A 21,963-nucleotide genomic window follows, 5' to 3' on the forward strand; every position below is an offset into this window, starting at 1 on the left:
GACTTTGCCTTTTGTTTCTAACACCATTTTTCATTTTTTTAAAAAAACAATCGCATTTTTATTATAGTAGGCTCAGAAATTGTTGCTGAACTTCAAACTTGCTTTCTCACAATATATCCATAGGAAAGACACCAACAAAACAGAGCTTGCTACTTCTTAATATTAAATGAATGTTGTTTTTAAGGGACACATTCAGGTATAAGTATTATGGGCTATTTCTTTGCTGCCTACAAAGCAGCTGCAGCCCAAGTGCTACTTAGTTATTGCTCTATTTTTATCACTAACTTTTTAGCATGCTAATATACTAACTATATTTTTCAGTCAATCTACAATAGCATTTTATCTTTACCATAGTAACAATTTTCCAGCTGCATTTATTATTGCAGCTACTGCAATGAAGAGGTGATAGTAATTTTTAAAGAACCAATTATAATTATTACACCAACCCTATGATAATTTATTTTATTACAAAGTGTTCTTTCTGCTGGTGTTTCAGTAGCACAGAATCAACAGTTTGGTTTAAAGAAAAGTTTTAAAACCTGAGGAAATTACTTAATATCGCTGTAAAAATGCTAAACAGCAGATTAACTGATTTTGTTCTCCCTCATCCTGAAGGTGTCCCTTTGCTTTGATGCTTAACAATTGTTGGTCTGAGAACCTACTAAGTGCTAGATGCAATTAAAACATGACTCAGTGTAACAGCTTGCATGAGTAGTCTTCTGGCACAAGGAGGGCAAAGCGAAAGGAGAAAATTCAGGCAAAACTGCGGCCACAATTTCTGTGAACAATGACTTCCACTTCCCAGCAGACTGCGCTCATGCAAGTTTTTATGAACTGTTGCAGTAATTATTTTCTTACACTGAACATGCAAGCAGTCCACTCACTGGAACAGTCCAAATACAGAAGAATATAGCATAGAAAATCCATGTGGCTAAGAAATGAACTCTCCACGAAATTCAAAGAACAGAGCAAGAAAGGCAATTCACCAAGTGTTTTCAATGTACTCATTCAAAAGTCATTACAGCATGTATTCACTCTTTTATGTAACATGTGGTTGCAATTTGCCACTCACCTCAAACAAAAAACTGTTACCTCAAATGGCAAACACAGAGCAGCTACCAAAGGTTTTATCTGTCTTAATAACGTTAGCCATTTAGGCCCTGAATTGGGGTGGGGGGTGGGCGGGTGAGATATTACCAAGATATTACTGGGCTATATCTTAAATGTTTTTCCATGTCTTGGCCAAGCCAGCCACTTCCTTCACAGCCATCCAAAGAAGAAATAAAAACCAGTTTAACTTTAGCAATGCACTCTGCTCATTCATCCACAGAAATTTATCAAGTGGATGGCAGCAGCAAAATAGCGTGTACCTGGTCTCACTGAGCTACTTTTGAAACATGTGGATAGTTCAAAGGTGTGTTAGTACTGCCACTTTTATTTGCCTTTGATTGTTTCCCAAGTGGATGATGACTAGTGTGTGTCACTGGCTGTTTCTACTCTATTAGTTGGCTAGCTTTCTGGGAAATGAAGTAGTGACTGTGTAAAAGTTAAAGCAGGAAAAAAAGAGACACTCATTTCATTCTTTCCTGGGGCACATGGTGATATTTTGCCATTTGATGGAGCACAGTGCTTTCCATAAATCCACTGTGGTCCAGGAAAGTCATTACTTTAACACTGTGCTGTAACAGCTAGAGCAAAGGGGGAACACCTCAAAGTTAGGAAAGCACCGTAAAGTACCGGGTGACCATTTCAGAAAATCTATTTTCAGTATTGATGAACTGAATATGAAAATGTATGGGGGAAAGGAAGTGTGCAGATTCATTATCTAATGTCTCATAATATGGGATATTGGATAACAAATGTATATTTTACCTAAATTATTATTTTAATTGTTAAATACTGGGGTATTGACTTTAGATCTACAGTCAAAATACATTTTATTCTAACAGGAAGCTTCTCCTGCCTCCAACTTCCCAACCACTCATTCACTTTTTATTTTTATAGGAGAGGATTTGCCCTCTCTGAGTAACAAGGGTTTTACCCAAAAGTATGTGTCTTATAGTATAAAAAGGATGTCCTTATTCCTCCTGGTACCATAGTATATATTATTGTGCCTTTTACGTAGAAAATTTGTAGTCTTGCTTCATGAGTAAAATTCAGAAAACACAATGAAATTTTTGCATAAATATCAGAATGGCAAAGTCAAGAAATGACACACTCAAACAGATATATTTTGCTCCGGAATTTAACAATACATTTCTCTCTCTCTTTTCCAAAATCTATTTAGTTGGACAAAAGAGACACATTTCACCGCTATCTCCCAGAGCAAATAACATGCTTTGCCTCTCATATTCTTTTTAAACACTATGATCTAAAAATAAATTTTAAAAAAATAGAAGTTTAGCATATCGATTCAGGCAACCCAGGATGTAGTGCCATTGCAGCACCTTGCAGCAACACTGTACTTTAATATTATAAACTCATTCAGAGCACAGAAAAGGCTAGGTAGAATAAGCAAGAGAGAATAACCCAAAACCAAACATTTCTCTATACTTCATCACCCTTTAATTTTTTTAAAAAAAATCTAAACAGAAATAGATTCAAATTACTAAAATGGGAAAACAAAAGTTATTTATGATTATGATCATAACGTTCAAAGGAAAAAGAAAAAAAGTAAGACACATGGAGATGGCACAAAATAAATTCTGTAACCTTAAAACCAAATTCCCAAATTATATATTTACTTTTGGAACATTCAGGATTTAGCTTTTTCTTTTCCTAGTTAAGATTTTTATTCACAATATCTTTCCTAAAAGAAAAACTAAATAGAAACAGTATAACTTCCTTTCCACTGTAAAAAAAAATCAGCATGGGAACAACCTGTTAGCCCATGAACAAAAAGTTAAACTTTCTCAATTCAGAGAAATTAAGGTCCAAAACAGACTGCAGAAATAATCCAAATTGAGACTGTTTTAACTGCTAGAGAATTCTAAGAACTGTAGTTTTGTGAGACATTTAGTCTTCTCTGTCAGGCAGCTATGGTGCCACAGTATACTACTATTCCCAGGATTTGAGCCAGGGCAGTTAAAACAGTCACAAACTAGATTATTAATGCAATGTGTTTTGGACCAAAGACTCCAATTCTATACCAGTTTACCTGGGTGTTCAGTTCCCTTGAACTTAGCAGGACCTAATTCAGCACAGAAATGTACAGGATTACACTCTTAGTTACACTTCAGTCCCAGAGAAATAAATGCTACTCAAATTAGTCACAGGTTTTTGTAAATAAGAGATGGCCAATACTCTCTGGTTTGAGCCCAATGGGTAAAGGAGCTCCTTCTCTAGCCCTTCCAATACTGTGGAAACTTTTCCTGTGCAGGTCTAATTGAAGTGGAAGGGAGATGCCCAACAATAAATCCATTTATATTATGGAAAACAGAGCAGTTCTTTGATGGTTTGCCTACACCAGAAATTTTAAACGGAATTTATTTTTCCTGGTTTCAAATCAGGATAAGTAAAAATGTAACTGGTAATGCACTGAAACATTTCCTATGGGGATTATGCTATAATGCAATCAATCCAACCTTAATTTTAGCATGCAAGATTTAAATTAATAATTTGGAGGGATACATTTAAATTTTATGTTTCCTCTGCCGATTAAAATAAAATACAAGGATGAAATACAAATACTAATTGAACAATTTTTTAAAAAAACACTTTTTTAAAGGGAAGGAATGATCCAGCAAAGTTAAGTACTTCTTAAAAGCCAACTTAGGGGCGAAACAGATCAGCATAAAAAGCCAGCTTCCAGGTATCTTATACAGACAATGCACACCCTCAAGATGCCCAGAAAACGGCTTCAAAGTCATGTGGGCTGGCTTCTGGGTGCTCCTGTGGTGCGGTGTTTATACATCGCATGCGTCCGCAGCACCTTAAAGCCAGCTTCTAGCTGTGGTGGGGCGGAAAAGCTGGCTTTTTGCCAGCACAAAAAGGAGTGGCTGTTTGCCACTCCTTTTTCAGCTGGCAAAAAGGTAGATTGGAGCTGCAGCGTGCAGTTGCCATAGTCCAAATGCAGCTTTGTCAAGGGCAGCTTAAAGCCATTCCTTTGTCTGTTTTGCCCCTTATTTATACCAGGAAAACTTAGGAATGTGTTTAATTCGTCCTATGAATCAGAGAAGGCATATTTCTTTCACTGTGGCAGGATAAATTTTTTTGCTGTAATTATAGAGCAGCATTGAGCTCCACTGAAGTCAATCATTTTTTTTTAATTACACTAGGGAAAAACCCATAGTATTAAAATGGTCCAGAAAATGAGATATATTTCCATATGCTGCTGTAGTTTAGTCCAAACCAGAATATTTACTGGTAAATCAAATAATTGAAAAAGTAGCTTTAAAACTACATTTGCTTTTGCTTAAACAACAGAATGAACGTCGAAGGCTTTCATGGCCGGCATCCATAGTTTTTTGTGGGGTTTTCGGGCTATGTGGCCATGTTCCAGGAGAAACTTTTCTGGAACATGGCCACATAGCCTGAAAAACCCACAAAAAACTACAGAATGAACATTTCAATATCTAATCCCTAGGAGTGTTTTGGAAGGTCACTTGCTTTTTGTTGTTTTTTAAGAAATTGTTCAGAATGAACAAATAATAATATCTGCAGTCTTTGAAACTAATTAGAAGATGGAGTCTTTGTAAAGGTATATTGTCTGACTGTGCTGCATCACACATTCCCTCCAGCCCATAACTGATTTTATTTTTTAATGAAGATATTGGGGAATCATTTTACGTATACATTTGAATTCTGTATACCAGCACGTTTTATCCACCTTTTTAAAATTAAAAACAAACAAACAAAACAGGCTATTTTGAAGAAGATAAAACGAATCCCATCAAGTTTCAACTTTTACTTATGGTTAAAAACACATGAAATGTGTTTCAAATGCATAAAAATCACAGTGGATTAGCAGCAAAGGAGACAGGGAGTTTTAGGAAAACTCTTATATCATTCACATTGTGATTACTTTGCACATTGAATGAAAGATAACTATTTGATGCTTCTAAAAAACCTTGAGATCATTATTTTTAAAAGAAAACCCCAGACTACCTATTAAACAAATAAAAATGCATTACCCTTCTTGATGCACAAAAATGAAATTATGGCAGCAAAGGACTAATAGCAATTAAAGTTTGTAAACGGTATTTCAATCTCTCTCCTTTAATTTTTTTCCGTTGTTGTTCCCAAAGTGCAAGTTGCAAGGTTCCCATAAGCCTTCAGTAGTGCTTTTCTTGTAAATAATCCTTCATTTTGTTTGGCAAAGGCAGTTTCTGAATCAAATCTATTCTGGTATATTGGCGTATAACAAAGCGACACAGATACTGCAAAGAGCGCACCTGCATAAAACGAGATACTGGATTGGTCAGTCTGACTGGATACGTTGTAGATCCAGGCAATCGAGATCTTGAATAGCAAAATGCTCCATTTTCAGAGTCCCTGATAGAGTGTTCAATTAAATCAACTATAGAAGTATGTCCCTCCACATCTGGTTGTTCATAAAAGCTAAATCTACCATTTGAATGTTCAATTCTAGTATGAAGAGTTTTACCATGGGAACGGAAACTTAGGCTTAAAAGATAGCGGTCATCAGAGCTGTCTCGTACAAGAAATGAACCATCGGGAACATTGGCCAGTTTTCCCTCTGCTTCCCATCTTGTAATTGGACCCCAGTACCATCCTTGTTTTGCAAGTTTTTTCAGTTCTTCTGTGAGACTTGTCACAACCATGGGGCCACTGTTCTGTACAGAATCATAGACTCTTCCCACCCCAGGTGCAGAGTTGGGATCAAAATTCAAATGGCAACGCATACTTTCCGCCACATGGACATCTGTGCCATTCAAGCCATTAAAGTTCCTTTGGATTTGATTATTCTGTAATGGAGGTAGCAATGGAGAGAGTGGAGGAACATCACTCTGATTAACTCTTGGGCTTTGCAACATGACTCCTGTGGTACCAATTAATAAACCACTTTGTTCCGCAAAGATATCTGGAGCAACTACTACATCTTGACTCACTGGAGCTTCCTCTTCATGAAATGCACCACCACCCATCTGAGAAGAAGTCGAAACTTCCATGGGTGAGGAACTATCCAAACAGTAACTACGTGATCCTTCCAAAGGATACATTCCCTCATCTAAAGGCACAGTATACTGAATGTAGTCCTGAGGCATAAGTCCAATAACTACAGGCACATGTTCATCAATATGGAGATGTAAATCTCCATTCTGAGATTCTGTACTTTTTAATGAATTGTTTTGTTCCTGGAACATGCTGTCTGACTGCAAGTCATGGAAATCTTTGCGAACACCATTCAGTGCAGGACTTGGATTTGATGAGTGGACCAAGGCTTTCACTTTCACTTCCATTTTTATACATGTTTCTTCTGAGTTTGTTGGACGAAGAGGCCATGGAGTTGGGCTATAATGATGATTTCGGAGGGATGTGGATCTAAGAGGCCTTTGAGTTCTCACATCTTTGAAGGTTATTGGAGCAGAAGATGACGAAAAGGTATCATCATCAGCAGAACTTACAGAAGGTGTACTACCTTTGCCACCTTTCTGCTTTTGTTTTGCTGAAAGTCTTCTTTTTAACGTACCCATTAAGCTTTCACTTTTTGATCTGTTCTTCCCACTTTTCTCATCTTCACTATTGATGTCACAGCCAGCCAAATCTTTACCATAGCAGCTCCCAAACAAGGAGTCATCTTTTCCAAAATCATTCAGTGACGGCTGTGTGACTACAACAAAGTCACTTTCATCTTTGCTCTTATTTAAATTAAAAGACTTACGAATAGTCTTGAGACTAATCTTCTTCATTATGAAAGCACAGGCAAGTCTGACCGTTTCAAGTCTTTTGGAGTTCTATCCCTAAAACATGTAAAGCAGAAACTTCTTCATTGATGTATTTCATCAACTCTCATTTAACTTCCAAGATCCATTTTCTGAAAAACAGGAAAACAAAATTTACACAAAATAAAAATCAGTATCACTAGTGTTAAAATACTTTTTAGTGAAGAAAGTATATTTTATATATTTCATTGTATTCATCTTTCTTTTGCTGACTATTTAACATTGGGCTTAGACTCTGCTTAGAATGATTTGGAGAATCATGAGCAACTGCCGTTCTCGTGATCCCAAATCCTATCTCTCAAAAGGCTTCCCTTACATTTCAAATGTAGGACTAATCATAGTATGCTATAGTGTGCAAATTGTCAGTAAATTCATGTATTCCAAATCAAAATCAAAAACTCACTTTAAGCTACTGTTTCCCATTCTGATTTAGAAAGCAATCTGAACAGAAAATAACTTAACTGTTGTCAATTTTTTAGTTAATTTAGGGCCCATACAGACAGGCCAAAATAAAGCTGCTTCAGGTCACTTTGGATGTATGCTGTTTAAATGACACATTCATCTTAATTTTTTTTTTATTAATTTTTAATTGTTTTACACTTGACATATAATACCTTACATTACACCATACATATACACAATGCCCATATAACACAATATACATACATACAATAACAACTGGTGTCAGTTTTCATATAATACTTATATTACATATAATGCTAGCTTATCTTAAACAATACTATGAACAATATTAGCCAAATCTGCTCTTTTTCCTTTTCTTTGTTCACAATACGTCTGTTTCGTATTTTCTTCTCTTAATTTGATTACTTTTTTAAGTGAGTAATTTATCAAGATATCCTTTTAAAAGCTTTTTTAGTTGACACCAAACACAGAACGTAGTCTCTCCGACAATATACAGTATACTAAAATACATATAACATCAAGCTCACTTCCTACTACTTGGTTTCTCAATTACCTAAACTTTATATCTCGGTTCTATCTTTTGTTGTTATATCTAATCTTATCCTTCCGTTTCTATTGGTCTTGTAAATCCTCCATCTGTATTTTTTGTTCTTGTTCTTTAAATTTGAAAGCCTTCAAATCTTAATCACTTGATGAGTTCTTTTAACATGTCTAACTCATTATTATGATCTTGCCATAACCTATTTTACCTTATATCTATTATTTCCTTTAGATTAATAATCCAGTTTTATTCCGTTGCTTATCCTAAGTAAATGTTTTTCCATTCTTTTCTTATATAAACATAGAAAATCTCCCCGTCTTTTTTTGCTTGTTCTTCATTCTTGTCCTTCATCCAGGATGTAAATGACACATTCATCTTAAGAGGCCAGAAGCTGCACCAAAGCTGCGCTCGAGTCCTTAGGATTGGAGCGTGGCTTTGGTGTGGCTTCTGGCATTTTAGGATACATGCATCATTTAAACAGCATACTTCCACAGTGACCCGAAGCAGCTTTATTTTTGCCTGTCTGTATGGAGCCATAGTTAAACCAGTTGGGTACATTTTTAACCTTCTACCAATACGCTCCCTTTTTGTGGCTCACGAACAAGTTCTCCCTTTTATTTCCAATCTCTGTGCTTTTGAGATGAATACACAACATACACACAATGAAGACCTCTGCAAATAATCCACAGAGAATCGGGAGCATCTTTTAAAAACACCAGACTTTAAAAGCTGTTCCTCCACAAAGTCCATGTACTTAACTCTCAATTTTAGCAGGTTTGGCCTGCTGTGCTTATGGTTTGAAATTTGGCCAGCTTCATTCCAATATGCCTGAATCTGACAACCAAATTAGATTATAGACATTAGTGATTGTTTTCTGAAAAGTCCTCAAATTTTTGAACATTTGTACCATAAAAATCCATAGACCTTTTGTCTTTTTCTGTGGCCGTGTCCAAATTTCTATTGGAGGAGGAGGAGGAGGAGGAGGAGATATTATGTATTACTTTATTCTTACAGTAGATTTACAAAAAATTAGGACAGAGAATGCTTTTTTAAAAACCCACAAAGAGAATACTATAATTGTTGTTGTTCTATGTCTTCAAGTCATTTCTGCTTTATGTGACCTACTCTAAAGGCACCAGATCCCATCTGCTCTTGAAAACTAAACAGGGTCAGACCTGGTTAGTAAAAACTGGATGGGAGACTGCCAATGAATATCAGGTGCTGTAGGCAATATTTCATAGACAGGAACTGGGAAAACTACTTCTGAGTCTACCTTGCATAAGAAAACCCTATGAAATTGATGGGGTCACCCTAAGTGAACAGGCAGTTTAAAGGCACATATACACATAAAATGAACATATCACAGGGTTTTCTTGGCAAGATTTATTCAGAGGAGTTTTGCCACTGCAGGCTCTGAGGCTGCCCAAAGTCACCCAGTGGGTTTCCAGTCCAACTGTCAAACCACTATATCACACTGGCTCTCATAATACTACATTACAATTTCTAATGAAATTATTTTGTGGATTGCCCAATAATGACATCCCATTTAGCAAGTTTTAACTGGAGGAAAGGAATGTATGCATATCTTTTTGTAAGAAAAAAATCTGAACATTTTCAACTGGAGCAATTTCTGCAAAACAAATGTCCGTCCCAAAAGAAAGTATGTATTGTATCTATAGCAGTGGTTCTAAGAGGGATGGGACCTCAGAGGGATGAGAGTGGGTCAAGGGGAGCATGATACTAAAAGACCCTGATTCCTCCTTCTCTTCTTCCCCAACTTTTTATATATATAAAATTTACACATTCATTAAGTTAAATATTGAATTGAAATAAATAACAGTTCTAATTTGAACGATGTTATTTCCTTACAAAATGTCAAAATACATGAATGTGTGAATGAAAAAGTCCACACTAAATAAATAAAATATTTTTATTCATAGATGTACATTGAGGGGGAGTGTGATGTCTGCATGTAAATGTAAAGGGCGGCCTCTAGGATAAAAAGTTTCAATACCACTGATCTATAGAGTTCATTTCAAGCTGCCATTTTTGGTGAAGTGTGCTTTATTTTGAAGACAAGTCCACAGAATTTTATGCCATATTTTTATTTGCCTTTAAACAGCTACATGATTTTGTTGCAGTAAACTAATGCAGCTATCACTCTGCTAATTTTAAATTGTACATGCAGTTTTAAACTACATATGACTTTACAGAAAAACAATAACTGGACAAACTAAACTTTACTCAGTGGGAGAACCTGTCATTGCTATTTTTCAAAACACACACTGAGAGAGAGAATGGGAAAAATAAATATATTCAAAAACACACTCAACCTGTCCGTTGTGAACCCATTTCTTAGTTTAATTTTTGCCCTTCTCCCAACAATCCTATGCCTATGCCACCCCAGCCCTGCAACACTTACTAGGACCTTCTGGGGATGCAGCCCACGCCTATAGGCATAAGGCTCCTCTACTGAAATATTAATCTCCTAATAATTTTTCCAAAAGTATTCAGCACTGTAATGGATTAGGTTAATTTTAAAGATTACAATTACGAGGGACTTTGAAAGTGTAAAACTTGCCCAATTATCCCAACTGAACTTAACCCTCTTACATTCTATGAGTGAGACTGTGCTTGTGTTTAACAACTATTCTCCTCCAAGATACTAATCTTTATCTCCAGCCAGTTCTCCATTGTGGACATGATTTGAACATTATTACCAAATTTGGTTCTACAGCATTTGCAGAGTGATCCACAAATCACTTAATATGAAGTATCTGCAGTTTCTTGTACTTCCTTAACAGCTCTAAAAAGATTCAAAAGTAAGTATTCTGCATTCAGACCTTCACAACATTAGGTTATTTTATCTACAGGATAACCTTATGTTTGCTACAAAGTACCAGACTGTCCATTCAAAGCTAAACAATGTCACTTAATTACAGCTCTAATTTAAAGCCACTAATTCCAGTGAAAAGACTCTCACTTATTTTAATTGGATTTGGCTCTGGCCTTGCAACTGTTAACTACTGGCTTAGTATTTAACCTAAAGAACAGCATTAATGTCCTACAGTCCTTCCAAGTGAAGCCAATGAAACTATGGCCATAACTATGTATCTACATTCAAATGAGAACTTTCTTGCCGGTATGTAAAAATATAAACTGAAGTGAATCCCTACTGGGATATTTAATCTGGAACAAAACTAGTTTATAACATTAAATTAAAACACAACTCAGAAACACAACTCCTGTCCCTACATGGAAATAAGAAACAGTAACATTCAGAACTTCTGTAGTTCATTGTCAGATTAAAAACTGAAGTGTGTTGTAACTGTGGTAAATTATCAAGTCAGGACATAAAGCCACAGTTAGATTCTTGTTTCTTCGAACTAATCACAGAGAGGCCAAAATACACTTTCCTGAGTTAGGTGTCTTGGCTAACTGTGATTAGTTCAAGCTAAAACAGTTCAGCTTCCTCCTCTCATGTCCAGAAATTCTCCAGTGCCACCATGTGAACTCGCCCCGCAAAGAAGAAATGGAGCCAATATAAAACAGTTCTTTTAAGTCCCATCCCAGTGAAACTTCCAATACCTTGCTAGAAATGCAGTACTGATAGCTAGTCATAATTGTAAAATGTAGTGGGAACAGGAAGGAGTGTTGTTGTTTTTTCCCAGTAATGGTCCTACAACTGCCTCCTTTAGGAATGTTTGGATTACGCCTTTTAGAGAAACATGGACTATATCAATTTGTCCACCTGGTCACTCTCCCTTTGTGCAGGGATCTAACACTGTCCCTATCCTTAGCTGTACAAATTGAAAATCATCCACTCACCCTGGACAAGCAAAAGCTAAGCTTACATCCACTCATCTGTATTAACTGCAGTATCCATGTCAGAACAGACTGGAGCAAATGCTAATAGACATGGATGACAGTGTGTATCTACTTTAGTGAGTGACAAATGGCACTGTCTTGATTTAACATTTTTCTTTGTTACTAGCCATAGCATCTAGCATTATTCAGGGCTATCATTAACTTTTCTTAATGATCCTTCAGTACCAACTGATCAGGAAGATAACTGATGTTATGTTGTACATTAGTATCAACTGCTCTTGAGAGAGCATGCCTCTCTCAATTAGACCCTCACACACTACTCTGAATGAATGTAAAAGGTAGGATGCCCCCAGCTCTTCCCCCCATGAATTTCATGCATGTCACATATTAAGTCAGAATACTCAAAAAATACCCTCCAGAGCTGGTGAATAACACACCAGCTGTTCTCACATGACACAGTAAAAGACATAAACTTATTTATGCTTATATACAGTAACTGTGACTCTCACAAGATAAAGAAACCAGTCCAAAACAAATTGTAATTAATCACGCTCATTTAAAACTAAAAGTACATGCAAGTGTCATGCCTAAAGATGAGCATTAGTCATAATTGATTGAGAAGAATACTGCAATGTACTAGACATTTTCTTTGTGTTTCACAAAATATTTAAAATTAAAGTCTTTTATACTGGACTTCATTTTAGGGTCACCATAAATCAGAAACAACTTTATAACATACAACAAGAACAAGAACACTGGACCAAATGCAACTAATTAAGATGTTTTAAAACAGTGTACTGATAAACAGAAAGCCAATTATTTCCACGTTTTTGTATGGTTCTTATGGTTCTTATAATAGCCATCAGGAAATTGAAATGGACATTAATTGCTCCTGAATAGGCTTGTTGTTAACCGCCTTCTAGTTAACTTCAACTCATGACAACCCCATGCGTGAGACACCTCCAAGACCCTCTGTCCTCAACTACTCTGCTCAGGTCCTACAGGCCAAGGACTGTGGCTTCCTTGAGTAAGTCTATCCATGTCATATGCAATCTTCTACTACTACCTTCCACCTTTTCTAGCATTATTGACTGATCTAATGATTAATTCCTTCTCATGATGTGTCTGAAGTAAACCATCTCAATTTGATCATCTTGGTTTCCAATAAAAGTTCAGGCTTGATCTGTTCTAGGACCATTTGTTTGTATTTTTGACTGTCCACAGTATCATCAAGCACTTTTCTCCAGTTCACTTCTCAAATGAGTTGATTCTTATTCTGTCAGCCTTCTTCACTGTACAGCTCTGACATCCATACATGGTGATGGAAAATATGATTGCTTAGGCTATCCTAACTTTAGTGTTCAGTTTTATATGTTTGAACTTTAGGATCTTGTCTAGTTCCTTCATAACTGCCCTTCTCAATGCTCATCTTCTTCTGATTTCTTGATTGCAATCTCCATTCTGATCAGTGGTTGATCCAAAGTGGGGAAAATCTTTACTATTTTTATTTCTTCATCTTATAAATTGAATTTATGTAAATTTTCTACAGTCATTATTTTTGTTTTCTTAATGTTCAACATTGAACCTGCCTTAGCACTTTCCTCTTTGACTTTTTTAGCAATTGTTCCAAGTCTTTGCTATTTTCTGCTAGTAGTATGGTATCATCTGCATATCTTACGTAGTTAATATGCCCTCCTCCAAAGGAGTAAACTTCAATATTAATAATGAAACAGATCCCATCACACAGTTTACACATAATGCTCTGGATGTGAATATTTTTTCAGGCTTCATATACCATGGTTTATAAAACCGGGATCAGTCACTGAGACTGACCACTCTTTCCCTCTTGTTATCTTCCATAAACTTCAATGCAAATAGCATGGCTTGTATTAAGCTAGAGTTCCCCGTGTGAACCAGGGCTTACAAGCAAGTAAAATTCGGCCTTTTCTCCTCTGAGGAGAAAGCAGCTTCTGGCAAAGATTTTGACTGGAAGTATAGCCTGCAGGAAAGGGGTAAACTTACTTCACCACTAATTGCTTTAATTAAATATACAGTTCCCCATAACTCCATGTCAGGGTTTTGTTTTGTTTAGAAAAAAATTTGTCAGGAAAAGGTTTCAGCTCACTTTTTCTGTAGTCTAGCATACAATGAATGCAGAAACACAAGTACATAGCAGTATTTTTTAACAATAAGATGATTACATAGCAATACTCTTTGACATTTTTAAAGCTGGTTGTGTCTAAAATCCAGCTTTTAGATTTGTGTTTTTACAGTAAGTGTTAGATGCTACAGGGAATAAAAATACCTAAAAATGTCATTGCACTAAAAATTCATACTCAAAAAACCCTATCTTATATGTAATTACTAATTATCTTTTCCAAACTCAGTGGCGCTGCTCTTCCTTGTCTCCTTCTCTTTATCTGTATGTTCATCACCTATTTCCTTACAGGAAGGTCCTGCTAAAAGCAGACCATACTAACTTGCTGTGTTATTCAAGAATGTGATGTAACATTTTTTTCCTCTCCTTCCATAATGTCCAACTACATATTTTATGTCCTGAGTTCTTTAAACTTAGAAAAAACATTTAAACTGAAATTTTCTAACACAATTTCTAAATAAAGACATAATATATGACCAAAATTCTTTTACCAATCGTCCTGATTACATGACAACATTAATGCTATTTCTTTTCCCCTGTACCTCAAATTAATACAGAACCAGAGAGATTCCATATGACCCAGTGGATGAAATGCTGGATTTGGAATGGAGGAACAAAGGTTCAGATCTGCATTCAGTTATGAAGCTCAGCTAATGGCACATGACCTCAAAGAAGCACTGTGCCTTAGACTTATTAAAAGAAAAGTAAGATAGAAATAGAATAGGTAAAGTTAGAGGTATTCCCCCTTTGACAAGGTGATCAAGTCGTGTCCAATTGTAGAGAGCAGTGCTCATCTCCATTACTAAGCTGAAGAGCCAGGGTTTTCAAGGATTACTCACTGAGTCACGTGGCTAGCACGGCTGCACAGAACACTATTTACCTTCCCACCAAAGTGGTACCTATCTACTTGTATTTGCATGCTTTTGAATGGCTAGATTGGCAGGAACTGGGACTAGTGATGGGAGCTCGCACAATCACGCAGCCCCTAAGCCTCGCACTGACAACCTGCCGATCTTGCAATCAACAGAATTGGCATCTTAACCACTGAGCCACTGCATCCCTAAGACAGAAATGGAATAGTGAGATATAAATATAACAAAAGGGCAGGAAAAGAAATCATATATAAAAGAATGTCTATTAAAGAGGACTGAAATTTTCCACTTGCCTCTTCAGTCTTCTCAATGCACAATTAATACATACACATACAGAGGTATCAAACTTTAATATCTCTAGGATGAAGTGCACAATCAACAACAACACTCTTATCTGACTATCAACAGTAATGCTCTGTCAGCACAACTAGTAACTATCTTGTACAAAATCTGCAAGATATGCTTTTGCAATTTGGCATTAAAATGACAGGAAAACAACCCCAACCGACCATGTGTAAACATTTTTTGCATCACTAAATAGTAGAACTGCTTGTACACAAACATGGCAGTGAATATGAAACAATTTATTCTTATGTCAGAATAAAGATTGTAAAAATTAAAGCATATACCTCTTGTTAAGAGGCATGATGTTAATCGAGGTCTTAAAAACAGTCGCAGTTCCTTTTAAAAAGCAACAAAAACAAATCTTGTTTTGAAGTCTGTTTTCAAGAGAAGCTTGAAAATGCAAACACAGAGAAAAATATGCCATCCAATCAAAGGAAACCAGCATTTTGTATCATAGAGCCCAACCTTGAGGCCTATGAGAATCCCATGAGCAAGCCATAAATGAAACTTACATTTTCCAGCAATCAATATTTAGAGATTTACTGCCTCTGCTACTTCAGTGCTACTACACTGCCATCCTGACTAGCAGCCATTGATATCTTTATCTCTTTTAAACAATGCCAAATATTATATTGGCTCTGAAATATGGAACAAATCAGCATTGTCTCGTCTCTCTCCTCTCTCTCTCTCTCTCTTTTGAAAGGACATTAAGTTGGCCATCATACATGAGGGTGAAAAGAAAAAAAAATCCTGACACCCTTGGAGGTGCTACTAAACTTGCTACCTATCAACAAAGCCTGTTACTGTATTTGTGTTCTTAATTACAACCACCGTACCAAGATCTTAAAAGCAATTCAAAATTCTTAGTGTGGTGGTATCAGATATCAAATAGCAGACCTCTGTGCATGAACTATGTAAACAACGATACCTCTGTTTTTGCAACTGTTAGACAACTCTCATAAAGTATACAATTTACTGGTCAATATTTTGTTCACAAACAAAATCAAGAGCTGTTGCAAGCATTTATAAAATGTTATTTCCATAGTATTAATAATAATAGCCCATGATGGGAAATACAGTAACTTACAGTACCCCACTCCAACAGTTCCAGTTTTGTTCACAAGGACCATACTACTCCCTAATACAACAGCTCCACTGGCTGCCAATTTGTTTCCAGGCACAATGAAAAGTGCTACTTAAATCCTTTATAGCTCAGGTCTAGGCTAGCAAGCAGACAGTATCTCCCTATGTGAGCTTGCTCAGGCCCTGAAATCATGACAGGCCCTTCTCTCATCACAAGCATAGTTGATGGGCATGCAAAAGGGCATTCTCTAGACCAGTAATGGTGAACCTTTTACAGACCAAGTGCCCAAACTGCAACCCAGACCCCAATTATTTATTGCAAAGTGCCATGCCCCTCTGGCTTTCTAGTAATAAACTCAGGCAAACTCTGTGCTAGAGAGACAGCATGTGTGCCAACAGAGAGGGCTCTGAGTGCCACCTCTGGCACGCGTGCCATAGGTTCGCCATCACTGCTCTAGACTCTGGAACTCCCTCCCCAAGAAGGCCAGAATGCCCCTCACTGTTGTGCTTCCACTGCCAGGGAAAGGACTTTTTATTCCAGAAGACTTTTAAAATGGACAGTTTTTAAACTTTCCACCAGACATAGCATATTTGCTGCACTTGTTTTGATAGCTCTTTAGTCTTCAGGATGCTGCTGTTTGGAAATTATCTTCAGTTAACTCTAAGGCCCTGCACAAAGAGGCATATGTAATCTTAGATCATTAAAAGGCACACAGCATGTGGTTGCTAGAGGCAATGGGTTGCAACAGAACTTATTTAGGATGCCACAATGGGAAGAATGCTAGTTTATTTTTGTTTACTGAACTTTTGTGACACAATAAAATTATTTTGCACCTTCACAGTTTTGAATGTCTTGTTTATATTGCGTCGCTAGGTATATTCTCAAAAGATATGCTTGAATTCTGCATGCATATATGCATATATATGAAAAGGATCATACATGCAGTAGGGAGTCCATGCGGTCAAACAAATGGGCATGATAGAGCGGTCGGTGGCCACTCTACCCAAAATGGCTTGAGGATCATGGCATCTGCATGACCTGTTCTTAAAGCAGGCTGCCGCCATGGTCCCAAACGGACCACCAGCAAGGACCACCTTTTCTGTGCTCCTTTTTCCAGGGACCCAAGGCTGCCTTAGTGGCCCCAGAGTGGCTTCAGCTGATTCAGGGGAAAGTGTCATGTGGACACCACACCCCAAAACAGCCGGAAGCTGCTCTTTTTTGCCTGTGTGTTTCACGCCTAAGACAAATTGGAGTTAACAATCCACATTTACAAAGTACAGTGTGCCCGCCCCATATGCAAGCACACTATACGGGGCTTCTTCCTTATGCAGAAGCCGCATGACAATAAAAACAATGGTGCACACGCACAAACCACACCACCACCATGTGCATGCACTCCATTGTTTCCTATGGAGCGTGAGCATACACGGATTTTCCCTTATGCAGGGTGGTCTGGAACAGATCCTAGTGTAAGGAGAGGGCCCACTGTATTATCTAAAAGGAGAAATTTACTGAATACACAATAATCAAGATATGCATAATAATTACTCTGGGCAATAGCAAAGATTCATAAAGAGAAAACAACGGTGAAACACTAATTGAAATGAGCAAACTCACAACACTGGCCCAGTATACACCACCAGGACGCGGTCCCAAGCCCTACTATGTGCAGACAGCGCCCCCCACATGGGGGGCATGTGCACATTTCTTCGAAAATGTGAGAATTGCCTCTAAAGAACTCAGTACAGAAAAATTACTTTCAGCAATGTACATACAAAACTTCAAAATAATAATAATAATAATAATAATAATAATAATAATACTTTTTATTTATATTTCCCACCTCTCCCTGCGGATCGAGGCAGGATTATAGCAATAAAACAATTCCATATAAAATACAATCGTTAAAACAATAACATTACTATTAATTCACTACAATAACGGATCATCATCTAACATTCACACTAACATTAAGAACAAATGCCTATCGAACTTTGTTCTCAAATCAGGGAGCATTTGCCTAAAGAAGATAATGAATATAATAAAACGCTGATAAAAATTTGAAAGAAGAGAACATTCAGTTGTAGTGTGTTATTTATGCTGCTGCTTTCTATATTAGGGATAGAGACTCTTATCAAGCTAAATATCTTGTCAAATGCTAATTTTTCTACTTCACTACATCTAGGTTTTGCATCAGATGGAATTTTAAGTCCACACAAAACCTATGTATATTTCCATGTTCATCATTTAAATTGCCATGTATTCCTTGTTACTTTTCACCACTCTCCTGCTTGATAATATTGGAAGCCTTGTTTTACAGTGGTTCCCCTCCTACATTCAGTGCCAATTTCAGAGACTACACCTCAGAATCCTAGCAGCTATCCTGGGGCATAATGAAGGATACCATCAACGCCATTTAACATCAATATGAATCCACTGGGAATGGCCACTAAGAGTGGAATGAAATGTCAGCAGCATGCTTACAACACCCAGGTGCGTCTCTGTTATAAATGAGTCAAAAGATACTGCATATGATCTAAACGAGACACTTGGATGAAGAGATGGATTTTATGAGAGCCAACAAAATAAGAATCAATTCTGATAAGATGGAAACACTATGGGTGAGTGGTGCTCAAGTTCAGATATCGGGGAATTTGCTAGTTCTGCTGCTCCAAACAGAAAATGTTTGCTTTTCTATATGAATAGGTATGCTGTTTAGGAAGCTTAGTCCATCTACTGATGTAACTATCTGAAGCCAGGAGATTAACCAGGCCTATTCCTAACTTAAAGACAAAAGCCAAAGTTTAAATGCAAGTAGCCAAGCCTTAGTAGAAAGAGGATATTCTCCTGTTTCCTGTTGGGAACACATCTGAGAACACATAAAAGAGCCCAAAAGAATTTTATTTGAAAGCTATCAAGTTTAGAGTTGGCAGGTTCAGTCCAAATGGCTATTACATATACTGTAACAGTTTAGCAGCTATTGTTGCATTGAAGACTCTGAGGGCCAATGGAATGTATTGATTCCCCTTGGTATGGAAGAATCTAATGAAACCTGTTTTGCTGTCTTGAGATCCTTTCAACACCAAAGATCAATGATGGTTCCACAGAGCCTTGCAATGAAATGTTAGCCCTAACCACATGTAGTCTTGTATGGTTAGCAGTTCCTTTTACCAAATTTAGTTCTTATGCTAAATTCATTTTTCCTTTTGCTGAGTCACAATAGCTTAACACTGACACATGTACTAACCCCAGATTTTATTACTTTATTGTACTCTATTTGGGATTACATTACAGAATCAGTTGGAAACAGCAACTAGGAATGGACACATCTCTTAAACTTGAGCTCTCATTTCACCTACAAAGTTTATTCCTCACCCACCCCAGATATTTGTAAACATTTTTGTGCTCCTTTTTCAAATGCTAACATTTCTCAGACATATGTATTCTACTACTCATATATGATGTGGGTGAAAATATTTCTAGTATTTAATTTTCAGGGTTTTTTTCCATTTATGCAAAAGAAATAGCAATTCATTAAATTCAATTTTAAGACCAATTAGTGAAGAAGCTGAATTGTGTAAGTCTCTCTAGCCCACAGAAAATGAATCCTTGGTAGTCAGTGAGCCATGTGGCAGGGCAGAAATATACTAAAAGAACTGAACTGGGTGTCTATTAGCTGCTAAGCCATGCTCAAGGTATTGTTATTAATATACTGTACGAAGTCCTGTGTAACATGGGATCAGACAACCTAAAAGGCTATTGTGTCCTGTACTAAGATCTTCAGAAGACAACCTTTGGACAATGCCCAACAGTCATATGCTTTTAGAACTTACACAAAATATTTCTTTCCTCTGGCATTTCCCTGTCTCTAAATATTGGCCTTCATGTGATTTTTAATTATCTTTGATGCTTCGCTTGCACTCATTATGATATACATTTTATTTGTTTGTAGACCACTTTAGCAGCTAAATTATTAGTCTACAAATATTTTAAATAAACAAAAATGAGCCAAAGTTTACATAACAACACAGAAATATTTAAGTTTCTTAAGTAAATGTGCATAGCCTATGGATCCTGTACATCACAGGAAAGTCCATGGAAACATTACATTAATGCTCACACATGAAGGTTGTTGTTTTTTTAAAAAAATATTGTTTCTGCAAAAAATCAAATCAGCAGTTGCTCTGAGTCTATATTAGCACAGTAATTTTTAATTGATACCTAAATGTTTGCTTTAACTAAGCAATTTGCACGGCAAGAGTCACACTGTATCAAATAGAAAGGTGTTTAATGCAAACACCTTCATAATAATAATAAAAAAGACTCTTACTGACTTGCACTGTATGAACAAAGTTGCTGAAAGAGTCTAAAAATTGTGCAATAAACCCTTGCATTTTTTTGTTTGTTTTAGGAAGAGGGGAAGAAAAGGAAGTAGTAGTGTTAAGATAAGAAATGAGAATATAATTTCAGCAGAAATGCATGAATCACCTTTCCAAATGAAAAGCAAAATTTCAGTGTCATATTTTCATATTTTGTTGTCTTCGGCAAGCAGAGATTAAAGAAAAAAAAAACTCCATTCTGATTTTGTAACATACAGGTTTGGCTACCATAAATGCTAACAATGATGTGAAAGGCTGACAACACATCTTGAGACACTTGGCTCCAGAATGGAACCTTTTGGTCACAAGTGCAGTCTAATGGAAGCTGAAAGATAACTGGGTCTGTATATATGCAAATGAATCCCACTGTTGCAACTGGATTCTGTACCAAATGCTTTCCTCAACCATCTGAATCAGACATTTTCACTGCACAGCCCATGGTCTAAATGAAGAATACCTATATAACACTGCAAGTAGATTACTGTATCAGGAGCACAAGAAAAGTACAGTTGAGGCAAGAAAAACCATGTTCTGGTGAAGATGAGTCAATGGAAAGATACCACACTACCAGTCTTGTGTTTAACAACTTTCTTGGTAACTATGGCTAACAAGGAAATTCAAGTAAATACCTGATATAGGATGGTTATCTCTGTACCTGACATTCTATTTGGTTTTTAGGCTGGGCAAAAGGAAAGGTAAACCTGCCAGTCAAATGCAGCTTATGTGACTGAAGACTAGCAACCTGTGTTTCCATACTGGCTGGTAAAGAAAGGTCCTTCTTTATTCTGCAGAGAAATATGGAAATACAGACTACTAATCTTTTTGAAGGCTAGCAAAAGAATGTAAAGGCTAGCAACGTTTATGAGTCTAAATACAATCAGGTAAGCAGCTGTAAAGATACAATGAAGGAAGTACACGAATAGTCACATTTCTACTAATGTTAACTATTCTGATTAAAGTTAAAGTCAACAGACCAGAAGCATTAAAGTGAATTTTAAATATCAAAACAGAAATAAAACAAACACGATGTAAATCAAAATAAATAAAGTAAAAGAAAAAAATATACCACTTAGCAAAAGCACTAAGCAATTTTAAGATTAAAGAGCTAGAATAATAAAAAGAACTTAACTTTTTAGGGAAAGGACCACAACGTGGGTACCAGGGAGCTTCGCTGTAGACAACAGTGTACAACCAAAGTTTGTTGTTGCTGTGTACCTGCAAGTCGTTTTTGATTTATGGTGACCCTAAAGCAAACTTATCATGGGGTTTTCTTGGCAAGATCTGTTTAGAGGAGGTTTGTCTTCCCCTGTGGCTGAGAGCATGTGACTTGCCCAAGGTCTACTACTACTACCAATGAACAAAACATTTCTCTGGTAGCCACATGTTGCACCTCATTTAGCAGGGGCAAATTAATAAGGGTTTCTTAAG

The 21,963-nt window shown here is 36.7% G+C and overlaps 1 protein-coding gene across 3 annotated transcripts in view; it reads right to left on the reverse strand.

Moving 5' to 3' along the window:
- Window positions 1-2,542: 2,542 nt before the first annotated feature.
- SOCS6 (suppressor of cytokine signaling 6) overlaps window positions 2,543-21,963 on the reverse strand; it is a 28,682-nt gene continuing 9,261 nt past the window's right edge. For all 3 annotated transcript variants that reach the window (XM_089516955.1, XM_089516952.1, XM_089516953.1), the window contains one exon: window positions 2,543-6,997. In XM_089516955.1, the coding sequence (XP_089373081.1) occupies window positions 5,274-6,872 (1,599 nt within the window). In that variant the 5' untranslated portion in view covers window positions 6,873-6,997 and the 3' untranslated portion in view covers window positions 2,543-5,273. The remainder of the gene's footprint in view (window positions 6,998-21,963) is intronic.

The sequence above is a fragment of the Sceloporus occidentalis genome, unplaced genomic scaffold (genome assembly GCF_023333645.1).
Source record: "Sceloporus occidentalis isolate IW3139 unplaced genomic scaffold, rSceOcc1.0.p SCAF_3, whole genome shotgun sequence".
NCBI classification, from domain to species: Eukaryota; Metazoa; Chordata; class Lepidosauria; order Squamata; family Phrynosomatidae; genus Sceloporus; species Sceloporus occidentalis.